Source organism: Anomalospiza imberbis, chromosome 8 (assembly GCF_031753505.1).
Source record: "Anomalospiza imberbis isolate Cuckoo-Finch-1a 21T00152 chromosome 8, ASM3175350v1, whole genome shotgun sequence".
NCBI lineage: Eukaryota > Metazoa > Chordata > Aves > Passeriformes > Viduidae > Anomalospiza > Anomalospiza imberbis.
This window is the reverse complement of record NC_089688.1, coordinates 10,875,635-10,895,973: the sequence shown is the minus strand read 5'-3', so window position 1 is coordinate 10,895,973 and position 20,339 is coordinate 10,875,635. Positions and strand designations below refer to the sequence as shown.

Here is a 20,339-nt window from a genome sequence, read left to right as displayed (position 1 = left end):
CTTGATTTCTGCATAGTAATGTCCAATGCATACTAGAAATTCTTCAGAAGCTCACTTAAATCGTACAGGAAGAATTGTAGATGTATGCTGTTTGGAGACCTGAATCAGTCATAATAAGAAATGAGAGATTCTCTCCATTCCATTTATGTCTAGAGTGTAGATATTTCACTATTTACTGATTTGCCTCTTCCAAACAGAGGCAAATCAGTAAATAGTGAAAGTAATATTCTGTAGGTAATTTATTTTGTACTTACTTCATGTTAGTGGTGAGGTGGGTTTTGTTCTGTGTAGAGGTAGAGAAATTCTAATAAAGATGTAGGAATAAGTAGACTGGGGAAACAGAACAGTTGGTAAAGAATGAGAAGAAAGCAGAGGTGATGGCAAAAGACAATGACATAACTTTATGGAAATGGAACTGACATTTCTATATGGGAAATGTGAAGGAATGGTTTAGAATGGGACGGTAAGAAGAAAGGGATGTGATTATACGCTTGTAAGATATTTTGGAAGAGTTTAGTAGAATACACTTATTTAGGCTTGCTGAGGATGAGGTTTCTGCAACGGACACTAGCGATGGCTAAGAATGGTTTGACTTTATCAAGTGAGGCGTGTGTTTAGATGAGATCTGAGGAGTGGATGGCTGAGGAGCACAGAATGAGTCCCATAATCAGAGATTTGTCTGAAGCTACAGAAAGGAAGGATGGGAGGACAGGGGCGTGTGTTTTGACAGCAAATATCAACAATATGGAATTTTACAATGAACTGTCAGTGCAGTGTGTTTGCCCGCATTTCCTAGTGCACAGTTTGGCTTCAGATAGTTCCAAGAGACATTCTTCTGCTCTCTAATGTCTGAACTAAATTTTATTCAAGTCTAAAGACTGCCCAATGTGATTTCTGAGCAATATAATTCTCTAACTATAAATTATCCTACACTGGTGCTTTCAAATTTTTAAAAAAATATCTTTTATGTAACACTCATATAAAGTAAAATAATACTTACTTTGCATTTCTTTACAGCAGCTTTGCACAGTGGTTCTGCCATCCAGCCTTTCCCAGTGGGTGGACTTCCAGCTATTTCACTCTATGATTTTTGTCATGTGTCTTGCCTCCTTCCCCTTAAAATGAGGGGTGCAATGGATTACTATTAGAACACACTGCTAATTTGCACTGAAAATGCATTGTAGCATCAGAATAAAATTTGACATACATATTTTCAGAGAGAGGAGTATCACAAGAAGGAAATAGGACAAATTAAGGTATACAAAAAAGGGAAAAAGGCAGAATTTTAAATACTAGGTGCCAATAGAAAGGCAATATAGGAAGAGTTGGAGGGGTTAAACCATCCCAACTAAAATCCACCAGCAATTTTTAAGTCACATTTTTTAATAGTGACAGAAATTTTTAAATTGTTATTAAGAAGTTATTTCTAGCAAAATACCAATATTTATGTTGCTAAATCGACTAGTCATTAAACTGTTTCACAAAAAACTTGGAATTTAGAATTTTATTCCTTAGTGCAGTTATGATCATAGAAGAAGATTAAATCTTTTTTCCTTCTTGAAAAGTACTATCACAGCATAAAGAAAAATGACAGCACAATCATATCTCATCAGGATGATGGATACATCCTTAACTATATATGTTTAAATGTGACATAAAAATAAAGAATATGGAGAAACTGGCAGCTACTCCATTGACACCTAAGGTAGAATGGATTGAAGAGAATCCAGGTTTGAGCTGTTCAAAGACACACAGTAGTTATTGTAAACACAGAGATTATTCACCACAGAGCAACTTGAAAACCATCTTGTAGATTTTTAATAGGATCTGCATTTTTTTCCTTTTTTTTCTTTTTCTTTCTGCAGGAAATTCACTGTTGCTGCATTACTAAGCTGAACTTTATGTTGTGATTAATACTGTTGGTTTGGGTGCAGTTTGACATTTCAAAGCTTCTGTTTTCTTTTTTTCTGAATATGAAATTAAACTGGAGCTGTGAGCATCCTGGCTGGCACCAGCCACATGGGGCTGTTACAGATGAAGCTCTTTGACTTCAGCCGTGGCACTAACCTGAGCTGCTCTCTGAGCAGATACTTGTTTATCACTGAGACCTATACCTTTTACAAATCTGAATTACTTGCTGGAATTAAATATAGAGGGAATTTGACAGACAAGCAGAATAAGCACACAAAACTCACTTCCCTTGAAAATTAGACTAAGATATGACACTTACTTGCCCAAAAGCATAGCATGTGGCTGAATGTATAAATATTTACACCAAGTAGGGTAGGTGTCATTTATGAGCATGATTATGGATTTATGGCCATAAGGAATTAAGGAATAATCTTCATATACTTGTACTTTCAAGCCTGAATTATCGAGTGTTTCAATATTGTCAATGAAATTTGTTTTCAATTAGTACTTGATCAAACTCTTAGCTTAAACCAACTTTTAAATGAATTTTAGGATCCTTGTGGTCTTAGTTGAACTTTAAGTTAATTTTAATTCAAAATAAGTTAAACTCTAAGTTAATTTTAATTCAAAATAAAAATTTTCAAAGCAAACTTTTATTTTACTTTGAAAAATCTATTAGATTTTCGTCATCAAAACAGAAGAAAAGATAGGAAGTAAGCAAGAAGTATCAAGAGGGCATTTTTGAGTTGGATGTACATTTTTCTGTTACTTTCACGTACTGCAAGATTTTTACGTTTTGATAATATCATTGAAGAAATTCCGCTCCCCTTCCTATGGGAACTGAAGTGAAAATGTTGGGGTTTTTCTGGTTTTGTGTTTGTTTGTGGTTCTTTTTAAACCGTACATGTGTTCCAGATTCAGGAAAGCCTCTCCAACAGTTATGAGGATGAACATGGCTTCTCTATAAATACTAGGAAACCTTCTGTCAGGCCTTCCAAGCTCTGCTGCAGATGCCATCAGAACCTAAAGCAGCAGGAGTTGTGATTAGTTGTGGCTTTTAATAAACATGGTTACCAGGAGGCCACTACATTTATGTAGCTTCTACATCAAGACTGTTTTTTTTTCTAGTGAAGTAGTGCATGTGCTTTAAATGCCAAAAGCATTCTAAGGCAAAGTTTGTCTTGCCTTCCAACACTAGCAGGATGTGCTTTCAGTTGCGTTAGGCGCAGGTATGGTTGCAATCAATGCTTACTCTCTGTCCTCGTTCAGCTTCTTGCTATATCACACTTGACTTTGGAGGGCGGTGGATGTGCCCATATAGGGTTAAAGTAGGCTGTGACTTCAAAACACTGCACACTGGCAGCTTCCCCTTTTTTGTAAAGAGAGCAGCTTCCTGCAAGCACTGATACTGCAGAAAGTCTGCAGAGTGGAAACCCCCACCCCTCTCACAATGTTGCGTAGTGGAATCTACAGCAAATGTAAAAACATAATGGTATGTTTATTTTTGGCAAAGTGGGAAACTACTGTGGGAGTAAAAAACTTCTCATGGGGTCTTTTCATCATTCACCCAGTTACTTGTATACAATGATGTGGAAGGGAAGAGAAAAAAGCTAATAAAATCCCATAGAAACCACAGAATTTGAGGACATTTTTGCAAATCTTGGTATTAGGGGATATAACACTTAGGTTTCTTCTGCATATTCCTTGTTATTATGATAATACTAATGATGCTCCAAATTTATTTTTTCACTGTTTGAGAGCTGTTTATTGGTGAGCTCGAGTGGTTTTGTTTCTTCCTAATGAAAAAACCCTTCTATGCTGCAGGCTTTGAATTAGAAGCACTACACTTCCCTCAAAAGCAGTAAGAACAAAAGATGGGTCTCATGTGGTTAGATTGTAATTCATACTTCTAATTTTGTAAAAACACACGTGGGCTTCTTTTGCCATTGGAAGTCACTGACTTTGGAAGGAGTCACTTGTTTTACCTCCATTTTGAAAAGGAAAGGTTGGCTCCAAATGTTAGCAATGGATTCAATTTCTCAATGTCACTACTGCAGTTCAGTTTTGCTGTGCATTATCTCGAAGCTTTGGCAAGGCTGCTGCAACACATGAATATGGATTTAATTTTTTTTTTATCTGAATAGTGGCTGTATTTTGACTTGCACTTCATTGTAGTGCTAAAAGTTATCTTGGTGTCTCCTCTTGCTTGGCATTGGTTTGTTACTATCACTTGTCAGTGCCATTGATTCTGACCTAGAACAGGGAACTCTTACAGGATTTTAATTATTTTTTACCAAAAGGGAGCAGGTGCTTGTCGCGAGAAAATAAGTACCAAGTGGCATGGTCTGATACAAGATGGGCAGTAATCTGGCCTTGGAAAGGTGGTTAGTAATACTATTACTCTAGAAGGGGATTTGCAAGGGTTGTGGGAATTAAGCATTATTTCTTGTTGAAACTTTTATTTTTAATATGCACTTGGAATAGTTAAAACAAAAGTGAATGGTTTTTGAATACAAGGGAATTTTTAATTTTTTTATTTAAAATCTTTTAGCAAGTAGTGAAAATTTTGAGGAAATAGTTCTTGGGTGAATAAAACTCTCTTCTTCCCTTTCAGTTTTATTTTAAGTAGGAAAGAGGAAACACTCTAGAAAATAACCCAGAATATAATTTCGTGCTGTCTGATTTGTGGCTTTCAGAAGATTATCTTTGATTGCTCAATGCAACTTGTTTAAGAGAGTGCTGGTGAGAAAGAGAAACTGCTTGAAATCATCCTTCCTATTTAAAAAAATAGGCTTTTTTTTTGACAATGACATTAGAATTGAAAACAGATTTGATTGTTTGTCAGTTAAATTTTGAAAATATGACAAATGTGGAAATGTGTCAGAGAAACATGCAGATTATGACTGATACAAACTTATTTTTTTCCTTTAAAATGGAGATAAATTTCCCTTTGGCTATCCCTGGTACTATGACCACAGGTTAATGTCGAGCAGAGGAAGTGAACTTTGGTAATTGCTCACGAGCGTGTAAGAGCACACCTTCCCTGTGCTGCAGGTGCCCCTGGCTGTGCTGCTCTGAGTCCTGCCCGTGTGCGGTGCAGGTCGACACTGTCAGAGGCACTCGCTGAGTTATGGAAGTGGTGCAGAGCATTAGCCCAGGGCTTTACACCACAGAGTGGGACTTGGGTTTAGAGCTGATTGCAGCATTTAGACCCTTTAAAAATGGACGAAACATACTGGGCAAAACTCACTTCCGTGGTTAATTTATGGGCACATGAAAGATGGATGGTGCTGTTTTGGATGGTGTTTTTTTGGATGGTGCTTTGGAAAGCAACCCTGGGATGCTGTGTTTTAACCTCAGGCTTTATCTATAGCTTGTTTCATGCAAAAAGCTGCTCTTGGACTTCAAACACTTGCTCCTCCCTGTGGCACCTGTGCAATTATGTACTCAAATTTTTAAAAGCATGAAGAGACACAGAAAGAAATAAAATGTTTTCCTCTACAGTGGTTTCCCTGTGACCTCTTTTATTGTTAAGCAGGCACTGTGGATTAAGTGATTTCCATAGTTTTTTCTGCAATTTGTTCTTGACATACTGAACTAGATTGTATTAAATATTGTCTCCATTACATTATACTTTTTAATGCTTCTCAGAAGTACTACATGTAAAATAAAGATGCAGACCTCAGACCACATGATCCTACCTCTGCCAGGACTCATCAGGCAAGAGCCAAGCATGGCCATTTGTGGAAACCTGGCAGAGTGGCAGTAAAGGTTTTGGTCACCTGATTTTTGCCCATGTTGGCAGCGCTGCAAAGACTACAATCCCATGTTCTTCAGGTGTAACAGATCACGGCACAAAGTTGGTCCTTTACTAAGAAATGCAATGTTTTGCCTACCCATAGTAATTATGGAACAGTATGGCATGTGTGAACTCTTGACAGTTTAGCTGTGTTACATTACTATAAATCTGATTAAAATCTGTTACTCTTGGGAGTGTCTGAAGACACAATCTGGGACCAAGTCCATTTGCTGGTTCTGCTGCAGATTCCTTTCTGAGATGTATTTTATCTGCCTTGTTCCTAATTCGATAAATAGCTGGTACTGGCTTTGATTCTTCTTATTTTTCTGCAGCATGGAAGTGGAAGATGGAAAATATATTTGTCTATTTCTTAATCATTTCCATTCATGACCAATCACCTCCAACCGTGAGCATTCTTATTTCAGTATTAAAAACTGTAAAATGACAACTATTTGTCAGGGCTATCCAATGCCTTACTGTGTCACTATGTAGAACTCTTGGTGATGCTGAATAACAAACTCAAATTACTTGCACTAAGTCTGCTCCTTTTCTTTTTGTTTTTGTTTTTTGTTAAAAAGTGTTTCAATTTGCAAGTCAGAAGGGGAACTTCTGACTGTATAACTGTTGTACACTTTTCAGGAAGCAGGCTATTTACTGGGGTTTTCCTTGGTTACCATGAGTATGGGCTCAGTGTTTGCAAGTCTTAAGCTGTTTTCCTTGTCCTATCTTCATTCCTGGGTCCTTTATCCACTTTTAATCTTTTTTTTTAAACACAAATATGTGGGGTCACATCACAAAGGAACATTAATTTCTTATTAAAAAAATTGTCATGTGGCGATTCACTCGGTATTTGCATTAATGATGAACAATTATTTGTCTCTTAATACAATCTGAAAAGTTGCAAATCATAGAGAAGAGTCAGTAGTTTTATCATGTTTTGTGGGCTGTGTTTTGCTTTATTTATATTCAGGTGACTCTCTATAGCTTCACTATTCAGTGAAAGCTCAGTGTATGAGCTGGTGCTTTCAGCTGTTCTCTGTGGCCACAGCCTTGTCTTTTCTGGTGTCCCAGAATAGAATGAGGATCTTCCTAAGAGCGTGATGCCTCAGGCTGCCACCTCATTTGACCAAAGCAGAAGCTGTGGAAAAAGCAACTGTCCCTAATTCTGAAAGGAAATACCCAGCAACTAAAGAAAAAAATCCAGGTTGGAAAGCACCAGAAATTTCCCACATAAAACTTCAGCATTTTTGTTGTTTACAGACAACTCAAAACTCTTTGATCTCAAAATGGTTTATACAGTCACTATATGAAAATTGTTATTAAAGGTGTTTGAAAGTGATAGTGTGGAAGAATCTGAACAGGTTTGAGAAGCAGGCCTTATTCCAAGAAAAAAAACAATATCAAAGAGGGTGCCAGAATACTTCTGGGAAGAAGAGGTGCTGTTGTTGCAGCCAGGATGTGTTTCATTGGTTTAAGTGAAAAGGAAGTGAAGAAAAACTTGAATTTTGCACACATTATGAAGCCATAAAAAGCAGGACATACATTAGGAGTTTGAAATCCTCTGCTAATAAAATATTGGTGTTATGGTAACATAGGCTACAAAATAAGAGTAGGCTCTTCAGGATCTGGGCTGAGGGCCAGCAGACAGTGAACTCTGCTTCTAGCCTGAATCACGATGTTGTTGTCTCAGTGACACATTGTTTTCCTGTAAATACAAAGGGCTACTCTGTGGAAGATTGAATTGGAAGAAAAAAATAAAGGTTGTTGTGACAAATGAGTCTGGGGGGAAAAAAAGGTGCCACAAGTTGATTGCCATTCTACACACTCTAAAGAAAACCTCAGCTCAGGCAGTGGATTCTTACCTTGTGGCTATGTGCCATGTACAGGAGAGAGCACAAGTCTCATCCATCAGGATAAGGTGGCATGAGAAAAAGCAAGGTGTGTAGCACCAAAATACTAAAGAGTTGATTTTTTTGGGATATCCTTCCCTTATTGAGAATTTGTTTGAGCATATTGTATATGTGTATACTTTGGCATTTCTTTGTCGTGAAATTCAGGAAGAAGCATTCCCTGCTTCTTACAGTTTCTTTCTGGATGAAGTTTTCTTTGCTGTCTCCTTCTTTGGGTTGTTTTAGTCTCCCACACTGCATTGCAGTGCTTTTACCTATTTATTTGTTTCAAACCATGAGTATATTAGGCTGTGCTCTATCATTTTGGTAGCAAAATATCACACAAAGCAAAAAACTAGAGAGAATTAGAAATTCTGTGTTCCACCATTTTACACCCCAGATCAGGCTGGATAAAAGAGTGGGATAAGTACTGGAAACTAATGCTGTGCTGATCATAGCCTGCAGCTTATGAGAACTGTGTCACATGCCGTGGACTCATTGATAATGTGTTGCAGATTCAAGGTTTTGAAAAGTTACCAATTAATAATCTTTCTTTTGTTTTAATTAATGGCTTGCTTCTAAATTAGTTTCATGAATGTTTTTTTTTTCTGTCTTGTCTACAGTGTAATGGATACTGTCACAAACTACTATAACCATCTCAGGGACTTTTTTGACAAATTGAATGAAATAATTTAGAAAAGTTATCTAAAGAAAAACTAAAAAAAACCAACAATAACCTTTCCTTCAAGTAACTCTGCATCTCTCTAAACTCATTTTCTCATAACCAGTGAGACAGGAGAGATTGATTTGGTGCTGAGATTTCCTCACAAAAGAAATGCTTCATTCCAGTTTACAGTTTGAAAAGCTACCAGTGTATATTTATGTTTCTTAGAAAAACTCATTAGCACTACACCCTTGCTGTGATGAGAAAAACATGACTAAGGAAGACACCTTTGGTAATTCCAGAAATGAGACAGTGATCATCACAAAGAGACACAGGAAAAAAATAAAAGAAAATCACTACTGCATGCTGAACATGATGAAGACCTATATTTCCAAGTTTCTCCTCTGTTTTAGCAATTACTTTATGCATCTGTCACCAGCACCTACTAGTAGTTCTTTGCATTTAGCTTTTCTCACTATGCCAGGTGAAATCTTCTTGGGTTTTTTTGGTTGCAAGATTGGGCTGTTTTTTAATTTGTTTTTGGGGTGGATTTTTTGCCCTTTTTTTTTTCTTTTTGGGCATTTTTTCCCTCTTGCCCACATTACATGGGAGGTGCAGGTGAAGCATGATGAGCACATGGGTACCCAGGAATGGTTTTTCCAAGAACAGCAACACAAGGAAAAGGCTTGCCAGGGCATGGTCAGGAGCTGATGTGCTCTCTGCAGCCCTGTGTGGTGCCTCCATGCAGCTATGCCTTTCCTGCTCTTCCATCCTTCTGTTTTATAGTTGATGTCAAGAGAATCAGCCTCAATCTGACAGACATGGTGAAGTTCAGAGGTGACCAGGCACCCTGATAGGTGTCATTGAGCTTGCTTAGCAGAGCGTAATATCCACTCTGTCATGCACTCATCTGTGCTTCAGGAGTACATAAGTGTGGCATGGGCAAATACATGCTGAACTGATCAGCAGTAAAGGTTAGAAAAACCATTTCTCTCCCATTAGATTATTTTAGGTGTTTATTTTTGTCAGTCCATGTGTTGGTTTATGACAGAAGTATGTGTGTTCTTTACAGAATCACAGAATATTTGGAGTCGGATTTGCTCACACTGCTTCAAAAAACCAGTTTTGCTGAAATTAAACCTGATCAGCTGATTTTGATGGTCACAATGACCTGGCCACCAAAAATGCATTGTCCAACTGATTTATTAATGCATGAGCTGGTGTACCAAGTGTATAATGTAGTTCTGGCTACTGCAGTGGTTCCTGGAGTGTATCAGGCCTAAAGCATATCTAAATGCCAACTTTCAATAATAAACCGCAGAGTCATCATTAGTCACGTTTTATTTTTACTTTGGTGTTCAAGATAGTGACAATATACGAGATTCTCAGCCAAAACAATCCTTAATTCTGTTAAAATCCCCACACTGGCTGAGGATGAAGCTCAGTGCCATACAAGATGATGCAGGTCCAGTCTGAGAGCACTGGAAGAGCTCCGCTGTGCTGCTGAGGCCACAGAGGGACAGATGGTGCAGGCCAGGTGCCATCTCACTCTAACGCCTCTGCTTTGCACATTGCAGGTGGCAGCTGCCAACACCCAACTGGCTGAGAGACCCTTGGCCCTGCTCACACAGATTGAGGCTACTTTTACCCCACCCTTCAATCATATCACCAGGGGCTTTACCCATCCTTTCATTTGCAGGGGTTCCCTTTTGCTCTGATGTGCTGAAGCAAAGGCTTTGTGTTAATGTTTTGCTCCTGAAATCAATGCTTGCCATTTGTGAGGCATCTTTTGTCTCAGGACTCTAAAGCATGCTCCAAACAGTAATAAATTCATCTTTCCTGGGAGAACTGGACTTCATTTGATTATTTTTGAGCAACTAAGTTTGTTGGCTAGGGGATGTTGAATTGCTTAAAATAAGTTACTTAAAAATAGTACTTTTCCTTCATAGATAAAGAAGGATTCAGAAAACATAAGAAATGCCACTAACTTTGTTTTTCAAAGAAAGGGTTGTTCTTGTGATCACACTGTTCAGTGATTTTTTTGTCTGATGCTGTTCTGAGTTAATGGCAAAGCCAGGCAAACCATCCAGCCCTCACAGCATCCGGGGCTGTGACCCACTCAGCTCATTTATTGGTACAAAACCGCCAAAGAAACCCATAGCAATATTGTGTCTTTGACCTTTCATCGCTCTTTTGTAGATACATGGAGGAAAACTCTTTTTCATGCAGTTTTACAGTAGAGATAATATATTGTTTGTACAAGCAAAGTCACTTCAAGCATCTCCTCGCTTTCACTGAACTGAAAAGAGATTTCATTTAAAATTGCATTGTAGTTTATTCCTAGTTAATCATAGCACTATGAAAGTAAGTTTCAATTTCTTACAGATAGTTAGTGTAAGCACATGGTCTCCTGTGGAAAGCCTGATTTAGCTGGCATTTAATAAGCCTAGTGCAATTCCTTCTGCTGAGGTTAGTGCCAAAGTTTCAAAATATTTTGAATTTTTTTTCTGAATCTTAAGTCCTTCATTATAATTATGTGATACTGTGCATCTTGGTTCATTTGGAAGGCAGGTATTATTATTAATTTCATGTTTTTCTGCGAGTGTAAAAGGAGTTTTTCCCTAATTACTGGTTGTTAAATCTGAATTAAAAGTAGCATTCCTTCACCATCATCTTTAATTTCTCTGATTCCTGTAGCATGTATGGATACTAGGAGTGGTTGCTTTCTTAAGTTCTTTGACTTGGCATGCTCCTCTTGACAAGATTGTAACAAACTTTAATTTTAGATTAGTTATAGAGTAAGTAGGTTTTTAATTTTTTTTACTTTTGAATTACAGAGGTTATGTAATCCAGTTTTCCAAGTCTAAGCCTTTCTTCTTTTGCATCTATTTTATACAATGAAAGCAGTGCTGGAATTTGGTTTGCCTTGTTGGAAATATTTCAGAAAAAGCATAATAGAAATGGGGGCCAGGAAGTGACCTGAGGTACCACTTGAAATCCACCCAAGATAAGGTACACAGTATTCATGGAACATGGATTTGAAGTGGCCCTTGAAAAGTTTCAATAAAAGATTTTTTTTTTGTGTGTGTGTTGCAAACCAATACAGTCTCTTTGTGGGATATTTCCTGATATTTTTCACCTCTCTTGCTGTTCTCTGGATGCTGCATGGGTTTTTATAGTTTGAAGCTCAAATTTGGGTACTGTATTCCAGCTGAGAGGCACTAGCATTAAAAAGAGTGGATTAGTTAGCACTACTGCTTGCATACAGAATTCCTTTCATCTCTTAAAATCTTGTTTTAGCAATCACACTGAGTTACATTGTTGGCTCGTACTGTGATCTGCTGCACCTCCTGCTTACTGAGTTCCTCTCTGTGCGAGTGGATTTGTTAGCAGTTCTCTGGGCTCACCTTGCATGTGTCTACCTTGAACTTTGTCCTGTTGTTTTTAAATTCTAGTTTTCCAGGAACTGCCAGTTTGAATTTAAATGCTGTCTTCCTAAATACATCTCCTCCCGCTTTAGTAATACTTTTAAAATTCTCATGTGTAATTTATGCAGTTTTTGATGATGTTAAACTACTGAATAGACTGGGCAGAATGCAGTGTAGCCACCTTATAACCCCACTGGAGACAGCTGGCTGACACAGGAGCAGGTCATTGATAACTGGCTCATTATGATTCTTTGGCTGATTGTGGTCCTGCTTAGGCAGTTTCCCTGCAGGGGACGCTGTCCCAGAGTCCATTTGAGAATGTGACAAAGCAAATGGCTTGAGGACACTTAAGATGTATCCTTCTGCTGCTGTATCCTCAATGTGAGGCCACTTAGACTGCTGTGATATGGTCTGCCCTCAGCAAGCTTGTATTGGCTCTTTCTTATCGCTTCATTTTGCTCTAAGAGTTTATAAATAAATAGTTTTTCTTCCTGTGTCCTCCTGAGCATTGCAGTTGCCATCCCTGGATGTAATGCAGTGAACCCTTCCTGCTTCTACTAAGGAAAATGCTCTGCTCATCTTTTTCCAGCCATCTAGGATCTCCCCTTCTATGCTTTTTGCTGGTTGCAGATCAGTCTTATGGAATCAGCACAAATGCAGTATTGGAAAACTAATTACATATCTATTCTCATGAGCTTCTCATCTGAATGCTGCAGCTATTAGAGGATTAATTAGCTGAACACACATCAAATGTTTACAGCTAACTAAATTTCAGATTTACACCATGGACAATACTATTATGCTAAATTTGCTGTGACTTTTGCACAGAAACTCCAACAAGAACAAATCCTGGGCATGCAACAGCTGGTTTCCAGGACAGCTTGTGCTAGGTTTGCCCCTACATACTGACTCACTCCCATGCTGAGCTGCCCTGTTCCACGTACACCCTTCAGCCTGTTCACGAGCTCCTGGAAGAAGCATGTCTGCAATTGCTTGCCTGAACAGCCATTGCTCAAAAAGTCCAAGTGCCTTTGGCAAAGGTGTCTAACAACAAAAACTGATGCTAATCAATTTGTGTTTCTGAGGCCTAAATATCCGTGAAAAGTAGAGTCAAATAGGGCTGTAACTTAAAATGTCATAATCCAGGGGTTTAGTCCTTTTCCATATTTGCACCATTTGCATCAAAGCACACATTTCTGTGTTCTGTCTCCTATCTCCCGTCATTATTTCTAAAGAATGCATATAACCACTTAACATTTGTTGTTGTTTCATTCACATTGGAGAGATTATTCCCAAGCTGAGCAATAAACATACAAGGAGTTGCAGGAATGTGCTTCCAGGAAATCTGCTACATCTCTTGTGACTGTTATCACAGATTCAACTGACAGCATTTAAAAGAGTAAAATCCTATGAGTCCTTTTACACTCATCCATGATATCCTGTTTCATGAACTGGTGGGTCCTCGTGTTCCCTCTTGTAATTCTCACCTGCACTTTTTAACCCTCAAAAATGGCAGTGTTGATTTTCTTAAGGACTACAGATTAGGATAACTGACCCTCTGACTGTATTAGTGCTACTCAAAACATCAAGATATTCTTTAGAAACCAATTGTTTGGGTTACATTAGTAGAAAGAATTAATTTGTGTCATTTAATGTCAACTCTGTTTTAGAATTGATTTTTTAGACAGTTGCTATCAGCTTTCTTCCTGATATCTCATAAGCCTGCTATGGAAAGAGCTTGACCCAGATCAAGAGAAGTAAAAGTTATAATACAGAACTTGCATCTTTAGGGATTCTCTGTCAGCCAAGGACCCCAAGCCTCTTGTTTCCAGAGCTGCATACTACAAATCATAAAAGTGAAGCATATAACTCAGAAGTGTTAGGGAGTTATTCTGAGCTTTTGTCTCTTGGGTTTGGATTTGGTTTTCCTGGATTTGATCTCCTTTCAAAGTTGGAAGGGGGATTTCTGTTGATATCAGGGGAAAATCAGTCAGATCTTTTGGGAGATGTCATGGGCTAAAGATCATCTAAGTGTTCTCAGTCTAGAATAAATGGGGCTGCTCCTGTGCTTTAATCACAGACAACTTCTGTTGATCAGCAAGGCTAATGAACAGAACCAGTAATAACATCTGTGATGACTTGTGAGCAGAGATTTTATAACGTTACGCCAATTTCTGGAAAGCAGAGAATCACAGGGAAGCTTACTAGGCTATGAATTTATTTTGCAGTGTTAAGAGAAAAAATTATTTCCAGAGCAGCATGAATAAAAATATAATAGTAAAAATATCACTGTGTGCTATTCTCAGTTCTGTGAAGGTCCTTTGAGAAATGCTCAAGGTAGGGCAGCCTACAGAAACTTGCTGAACTTGCAGAGCTACTAATTAAAATATTGTGTGTAAAGAGAGGAATTATCTGCTTGCTATTAAAAACAAGCTTTGTCTTTTAGAGTGCAAATTCATATTCTGTGACCTTTTGGAGCATTGCTTTAACTCACACCTAATCAATTCTGAACATACTTTTTCATACCTTCAGTCCTATATGTATTTCATTGTGTAATAGTTTTCTGTAACTATGTAGTTAAATGTATCTTCTCTTTTTTTTTTTTTTTTAATTTTTATATCATCTTTAAAAGAAGCATTCTTCATTTGGACAGATTTGCCATCTCTTTTGCCTCCATTCATTTAAATGTTATTCTTGCTGGCAATTGCCTTTATATTCTGTTTCAGAAAATTTTATTTGAAAATTAAGTTCTCAGTTTTTAAATCAGCTGTAAACCTTTCTCAGTGCTGTAGTAATGATGATCTTTAAAGGTAAAATTAATTAGCTCATCAAGACGGCTTTGAGTTCCTTGGGCTGGGTTTGGATTTTGTGTTCTTTTGGTTTTTATTGTTTGTTTAATTTTTGTTTATTTTGGTTTTGTTTTTAACATGTGCAGAGTAGGATTTTCTTTGGTCACTCAGCAATTTTACTTTCTCATTGTTCATAACCTGCAGAAGAAAACAAAAGGAATGTCTTCATCCCAGCTTTACTCTTTATCCAGAGGCTCACCAGGCCATCGGATAGGTTCAATACATTGTGTGCTATGGGCTGGTGTAAAAAGTTTAACTGCTTTGTTAAGACTCCAGGGTTATTGATTTTTTTTTTTTTTTTGTTTGTGTATATATAAACAGGCACACATTATTGCATAATTTGAAAAACGGCATGGTGATTGCTGTAAACCTACTTGGATTAATTGGTTGTTCATGAGTGGGTTTACTTGTGAAATACTAATGATGATCACAATAATAGGTAAAGAAAAGAGTGAGAAGCAATAGCTACCAAAAATAAGTTGTTAGTCCCATAGTCACTCAGAAATATAACTTGAGACAAACATCATAACAGTTGTAGAAATATTTAGCAGTAAGCCAATCTTATATTCTGTTGAGCACTGAAATAAACACCACTTTTTTGTGGACTTGCTTTTCCCCCTTTGGTGTTAGGGAGGACAGTCTGCAGCCCTATCATTTGGTCACAGATGATCTGTGGGAAGAAGTGCAGCCTTGTGCAGGCCAGGGAGTATAAAATTTACAGAGCTAGGAAAGATAAGTGCCTTTGAAGCTGATCTTGTCTTTTGAGTACTGCCATACTGTTGTGCTGTTAGCAGTCTCTGTAAGATTTCTGCCATATAGACATGAAACTGAACACAGGAAATATTCTCTGCCACATATAGCAACAGAAAGAATTATTGAATTCTTCAAATGGTATAGGGGAAAAAATCTGCATCTACAGTTTTAGCTACAGTAATAAAGAAGGGCTAATTTTTTTCTTTAACTGTTCCTGGCTGACTTGATAAACTCCTCTTCCAAAAATATGGGGTTTGTTTCTGGAATGGTGGTTGTCCTTGCGTGTTCTTTCCCTGTCGTCCAAAGCAAAACTGATACTCCTTGCATTAGGCATATAGAGAAGAAACTCAGTCAATTTGATTTGTTAGTCCCTGTATTTCTGTAGTAAAGCTAAGAAACGTGCTTTTTTCTTGTAACATGAAAAGAAAAACTTCTTTCTGGTGTGAGAGTGCTTTGGTTCTTGAAAATGTATTGCTACAGTGTGTATTTTAATATTTTGTGGCAAAAAACAAATGTAGATGTTGCTAAATGTCCATTGACTTGCTCTAGGTTGCTGATTCAAGAGATAAAATTGCTAAAAAACAATTTGGCTTTTTCTTACAGTTCATATTCTGGACAACACCAAAGGACAAACCTTCACTCTGAACTTGCCTTCAGTCCTCAGAAGCCTCCAGTTAGATCTGCTCCCAACAGTAAGTACAATTTCTGCCTCTTTCCTCTGGTTGCTGCTGCTGTGGGGTGGTCAGGGGGGAAACCCCAGGAAAATTTCAGGCATTATTGCCATCTACTCAGCATTTGTTGCCATCACAGAACGTTGTCAGAGATGTTTGCTTTTGGTAGTTTGATGAGTTTCCCACTGACTTTGTATGTTAAAATAGCTTTGTGAAAAGTGTGATCAGTGGTGGGAATCGATGTGAAAGGAAGCTTGAAATATGTGGCCAGGAGTGAGTGGGTGCAGAAGCTGGTCTGGAGGGGATGGCAATCAGACAGGGTTGGTTTGCTGTGAAACTGCAGCCTCAGCAGTTGCCCCAGGTATTAATTTCTGAGGTTTGGTTTCTAAAATGGAAAAATCACCTTTTGTTCTTGTCACTTAGATTCAGAGGTTGGTTGTCACTTAAATTCACTGCTTGTTTTGGCCCAGGATACTCAATTAAGTTGTACTGAAAATCTGGACAGTGAATGTGGCCAGAAGCCCATCTGCAGGCTGCAAGAGAGCTGCTGTGGTTTTATTGCTGGTTTTGCTCCTATTTACAAATGTCCAGACATCTAGAAGCAATCTCTTCCAGTTTTCTTTTGTTTCTAGATGAGATTTTTTTTGTCTTCAGCTAGCAAACAAGTATTCTAGAAGTTTTATTAATGAATATGCTAGCAATGAAGCATCTTGCATAAAAATGCTTTTTGACAAAGTTAATATTGCAAAGCCTGATGAAAGGTTTTGTATCAAATTTTCAGTTTTATATGTGTCTGATAACCAAACATATTTGAGGGTCTCTCACAGATTTTATGTTTTTGGTCATCTGTCACTGCCTGTGATTAAAATAGTGCTGGGATTTAATGATATATTCCAATCTCTAACTTGCCTTCAGTACCATCCCTGTATGTGCTCATCTAGATGTAACTTTTGGTGCAGTAAGACCATAGTATGGAAATGTGGTTAATGAATATTGGTATTTTTCTAATTCTTTCCTAATGTTCCATTTAGTAGCTAGTTTTCCTAGCTACTCCCAGTTACAATTCACAGAGATGTGGTTTTACATCCTGTGTTGAACAGACTGTTTGTCATCTCACACGTTTCTATCCACCTTTTCTGTCTGAGCAGCCAGGGTTAAAGAGTACTGGATTCAGTCATCTGCAGGTGGAGAGCTGTCCCCATTGCAGTAGAAGGAGAAGACTTTTGCTCATAGTCTTAGCAGAGAGGTCAAGGAGTAATTCTATGTGGAGTAGGATACTCTTTCAAAGGTTCAGATCAGGAGGGCAGCATTTGTTAGGGGAAGCTTGTCCTCAGAATGCCTGTGACATGTCTATCATTTGGATAAACACATGGCTTTTTTCACAGTAGCCATCACTTTCTTGCTCCTCATACATATTAAAATTCACCTTGAAATATAAATAAAGAGCTGTTCTTTTTAGCTCTGGAAAAACCCAGAGGTGAAAAAGAAAAATGCAAGAACATCTAATTCATCATAGTACCCTTTGGATAATTTTATGTACTGCATTTAATGAAAATTTCTAGCTAATGCAGAGTAGATTCTGCCAAAAATCTTATGATAATTTTTGGTGTTCAGTACTCTGCATAGGCATTCCACAAGGTCATATAAAAGGATTTCATACATGGCTGATAAGAACCTATTCTGTAAAATCTCTTGCTGAAAACAACATTATAATTTGCTTTTATTCATTATGAATTTCCCATAAACAACAGTATCACGGGTTTTAATATTAAGCTCTGTGAAGGGAGCCATAAAACTAGTTGCCCAGTGATGATGTGTGGAAAGTTTAACCCTTTTCTCTTCCAGAACTTTTAGTGTGAGCACAATTGGGAGATAGTGCCAATTATTATAAATCATGTTTGCAATTTGAAGGAGCTGTGTTTTGCCAAGTTGTGCGAGTATGTACTGAAAACATAATGTGCTGGTTCAACCAAGCACTGCTCAGTGTATAATTTTAGCCTGGTGAATCATTATGTTGTGCTAAAAGCTTGCTACAAGCTTACTGCTGTAAAGCATTAACACAGTGTCTGTAGGCCTCCATCTCCATTAAGTCAAATCCCCTTATAAATGCCTCTCTAATGACACGAATTTGCTGTGGACTAGTAAATGCTTTTTCCCCACAAAGCATTTCCCATCTACATGCAGGGCACTCTGTGGTAAATAAAGGTTATGTGAATTAATGCGATGTGGGAGCTTCTTAAAAATCTATAACTGAATCTTCCCTGTTATTCCCAACACCAGTGCTTTGACTGGGAACCTTATAGATTAACTCATTGAACTCTGAACCATGTGGCAGTGATAAAGCATAACAAGGACTGTGCAAGTTGCACACACAGCTGTAATTGGAAATCAGAGATAGTGTGGAAATCATAAGTCTCAAAAGCATAAACAGCAGCTAAATATATACATAAAAACCCCTGTGCCTGTCTTTCAGGCTTCTCTTGTTGTCTCTCATGTAGTTTGTTCTTTTGAAAAGAAAACCAAAACTGAAAGGTGTAAAAGGTGTCAAATCTAATACTCTTTCTCCAAGTAACTATATTAAAGCTTGAAAGACAGAAACTTTCTGCTGTGATCTGTTTAAAAATAGCTGCTGCAGAGTATAATATGTACAATAACACACAGTGTTTGAAACTTCATGTTCTAAAAGATATGGTGAGAGAACTGACAGTGTTACGTGCAGTTGTTATAGCTTTTAGTGTCAGAGTGTATTAGAAAACTATTTCAAACACCCACAGAAGAATGTTGAGCAACTCATCAGTGATGAGTTGCTGAAAGTTGCACAAGACTGCACATAATAAGTACTCTCAGGTAAATCAAATAGTAGCATTATTCCTGGCACACTTATTCCTCTCAGAGCTTCATCAAATCATTGCAAAAGTGTTTTTCAGAAAAATAAATAGAAGGGATGCCACCCATTCATTCATTGGAATGATAAAGAACCATCTCAGGAAGATATGAGAGACAGTGATAGCTAATTTACCACCTAGGGTTCCTGCACAGGAAATGAAGGGTGGCACCACTTCCAGATTCACACCGTAGAGACATTGTGAAGTATCAGAGGCGTAACCAGTTCATTTAGAAAGCGAAATACGCAACATGCATTACCACAAGCAAGTGCTCTGCTTCTCCAGTTGTCCAAGCTCTTAAAGATGTTAGACAGGAAGACATCAAGGACCACTGAAATACTGTCCAGCACTTTGGTAAGGTGATATGGTCATGGCTTACAGGCAATGCATTACTGTAACAATTATAATGGGATTTGATTGCAGTGGCTAAGAAATGCTGCACAGCGTAAGACAGTCCTTAGGAAACACACCTACTGGAAAACAACTTAATTGACATCTCTTTGACATCTTTCAATATTTCTGTACTAAGAAATTATTGGGAATTTGGAAGCACCCTAAATTTTCCTTCAAGCCCAGACTGAGCTAATAAATTTTCTTCCTTTTGGTTTAAAATCTTTAGCTGATCATTTTTGTTCAAGGTAAGGAGTAAAGCTTAGGTCATATGAAAAGGCACATATATTGACTGTAGTTGCAGCTTTAATGTGTTATCACTGAAATACATTTAAATTATGTTTCAGAAGAAAACAAACCAACTTAAAGTGTCTGTCTTATAGCAAGTTTCATTAGAAATTGAGCCTCATTCCTCTCTTCCTAATAATCTCAGTTAAAGCTGTGCTGTAGATCCTATAATTTACTCTCAAAAATTATTTTTTGTCACTGTATCTAATAATAGAAGAATAAGAAGGAAGGCTTCTTTCTTTTCAACATATTAATTAGATTAGCACCCTATACCGAGGAACATCAAATTTGCCTGCAATGTTTTCTGGTGCTGTTGTTGTTGTTTTGGTTTTTTGGTTTTTTTAACGAATATCAAGAAAGACTTTTTCTAAGAAATTTGTCTACCATTGTCATGTAACTAGTGTGTATTTTCTGTAAGGAGCCTCTTCCCCTTCCATAGCCTTTTTCTGCTTTTTAATGTCCACTGGTGAGTCCACTTCTGTATTTTGCAAAGTTAGCATTGTTTTGTCAGACCAAGACTACATCAATTCAAGAACAGGTCAACACTTTAACAATATAATAATATCAACTCTTGCTGCAAAAGAGATATTTTCTTTGCAGCCTCCTTTTCCCCTCCCTTCCTAACCCTCAACATACACATGGCCATTCAGAACAACTCATGTTGTCCTTTTTTAGAAAAATTTTCCTTATTGGAAAATAAAATTTGGTGCTCTTTAAATTAAGTCATCTATGTACACTTCCCCCCCAAAAAAGGGTTTTAATTTCTGCTTCTCTCCTGGGCACTGTGTGTGGTCTGTGTCCTTTCTGCTGTG

The 20,339-nt window shown here is 37.7% G+C and overlaps 1 protein-coding gene and 1 long non-coding RNA gene across 8 annotated transcripts in view; one reads left to right on the top strand and one right to left on the bottom strand.

Moving 5' to 3' along the window:
* The window catches only part of LOC137477925 (uncharacterized), a 220,328-nt gene that overhangs the window by 55,477 nt on the left and 144,512 nt on the right, over positions 1-20,339 (top strand). For 4 of the 6 annotated variants that reach the window (XR_011001274.1, XR_011001279.1, XR_011001275.1 and 1 more), the window contains exon 2: positions 15,897-15,985. This is a non-coding gene — a long non-coding RNA (uncharacterized lncRNA). Of the gene's footprint in view, positions 1-10,627; positions 10,733-11,080; positions 11,276-15,896; positions 15,986-20,339 lie in introns of those variants that run through there. The other 2 variants (XR_011001277.1, XR_011001276.1) reach the window with 2 other exon arrangements.
* The window catches only part of RASGEF1A (RasGEF domain family member 1A), a 152,215-nt gene that overhangs the window by 51,033 nt on the left and 80,843 nt on the right, over positions 1-20,339 (bottom strand). Inside the window, exon 2 of one of the 2 annotated variants that reach the window (XM_068197318.1) lies at positions 1,001-1,115. The exons of the other annotated variant lie outside the window; for it this stretch is intronic. Within the exon in view, the coding sequence (XP_068053419.1) occupies positions 1,001-1,042 (42 nt within the window). The 5' untranslated portion in view covers positions 1,043-1,115. The remainder of the gene's footprint in view (positions 1-1,000; positions 1,116-20,339) is intronic. 2 annotated transcript variants of the gene reach the window in all.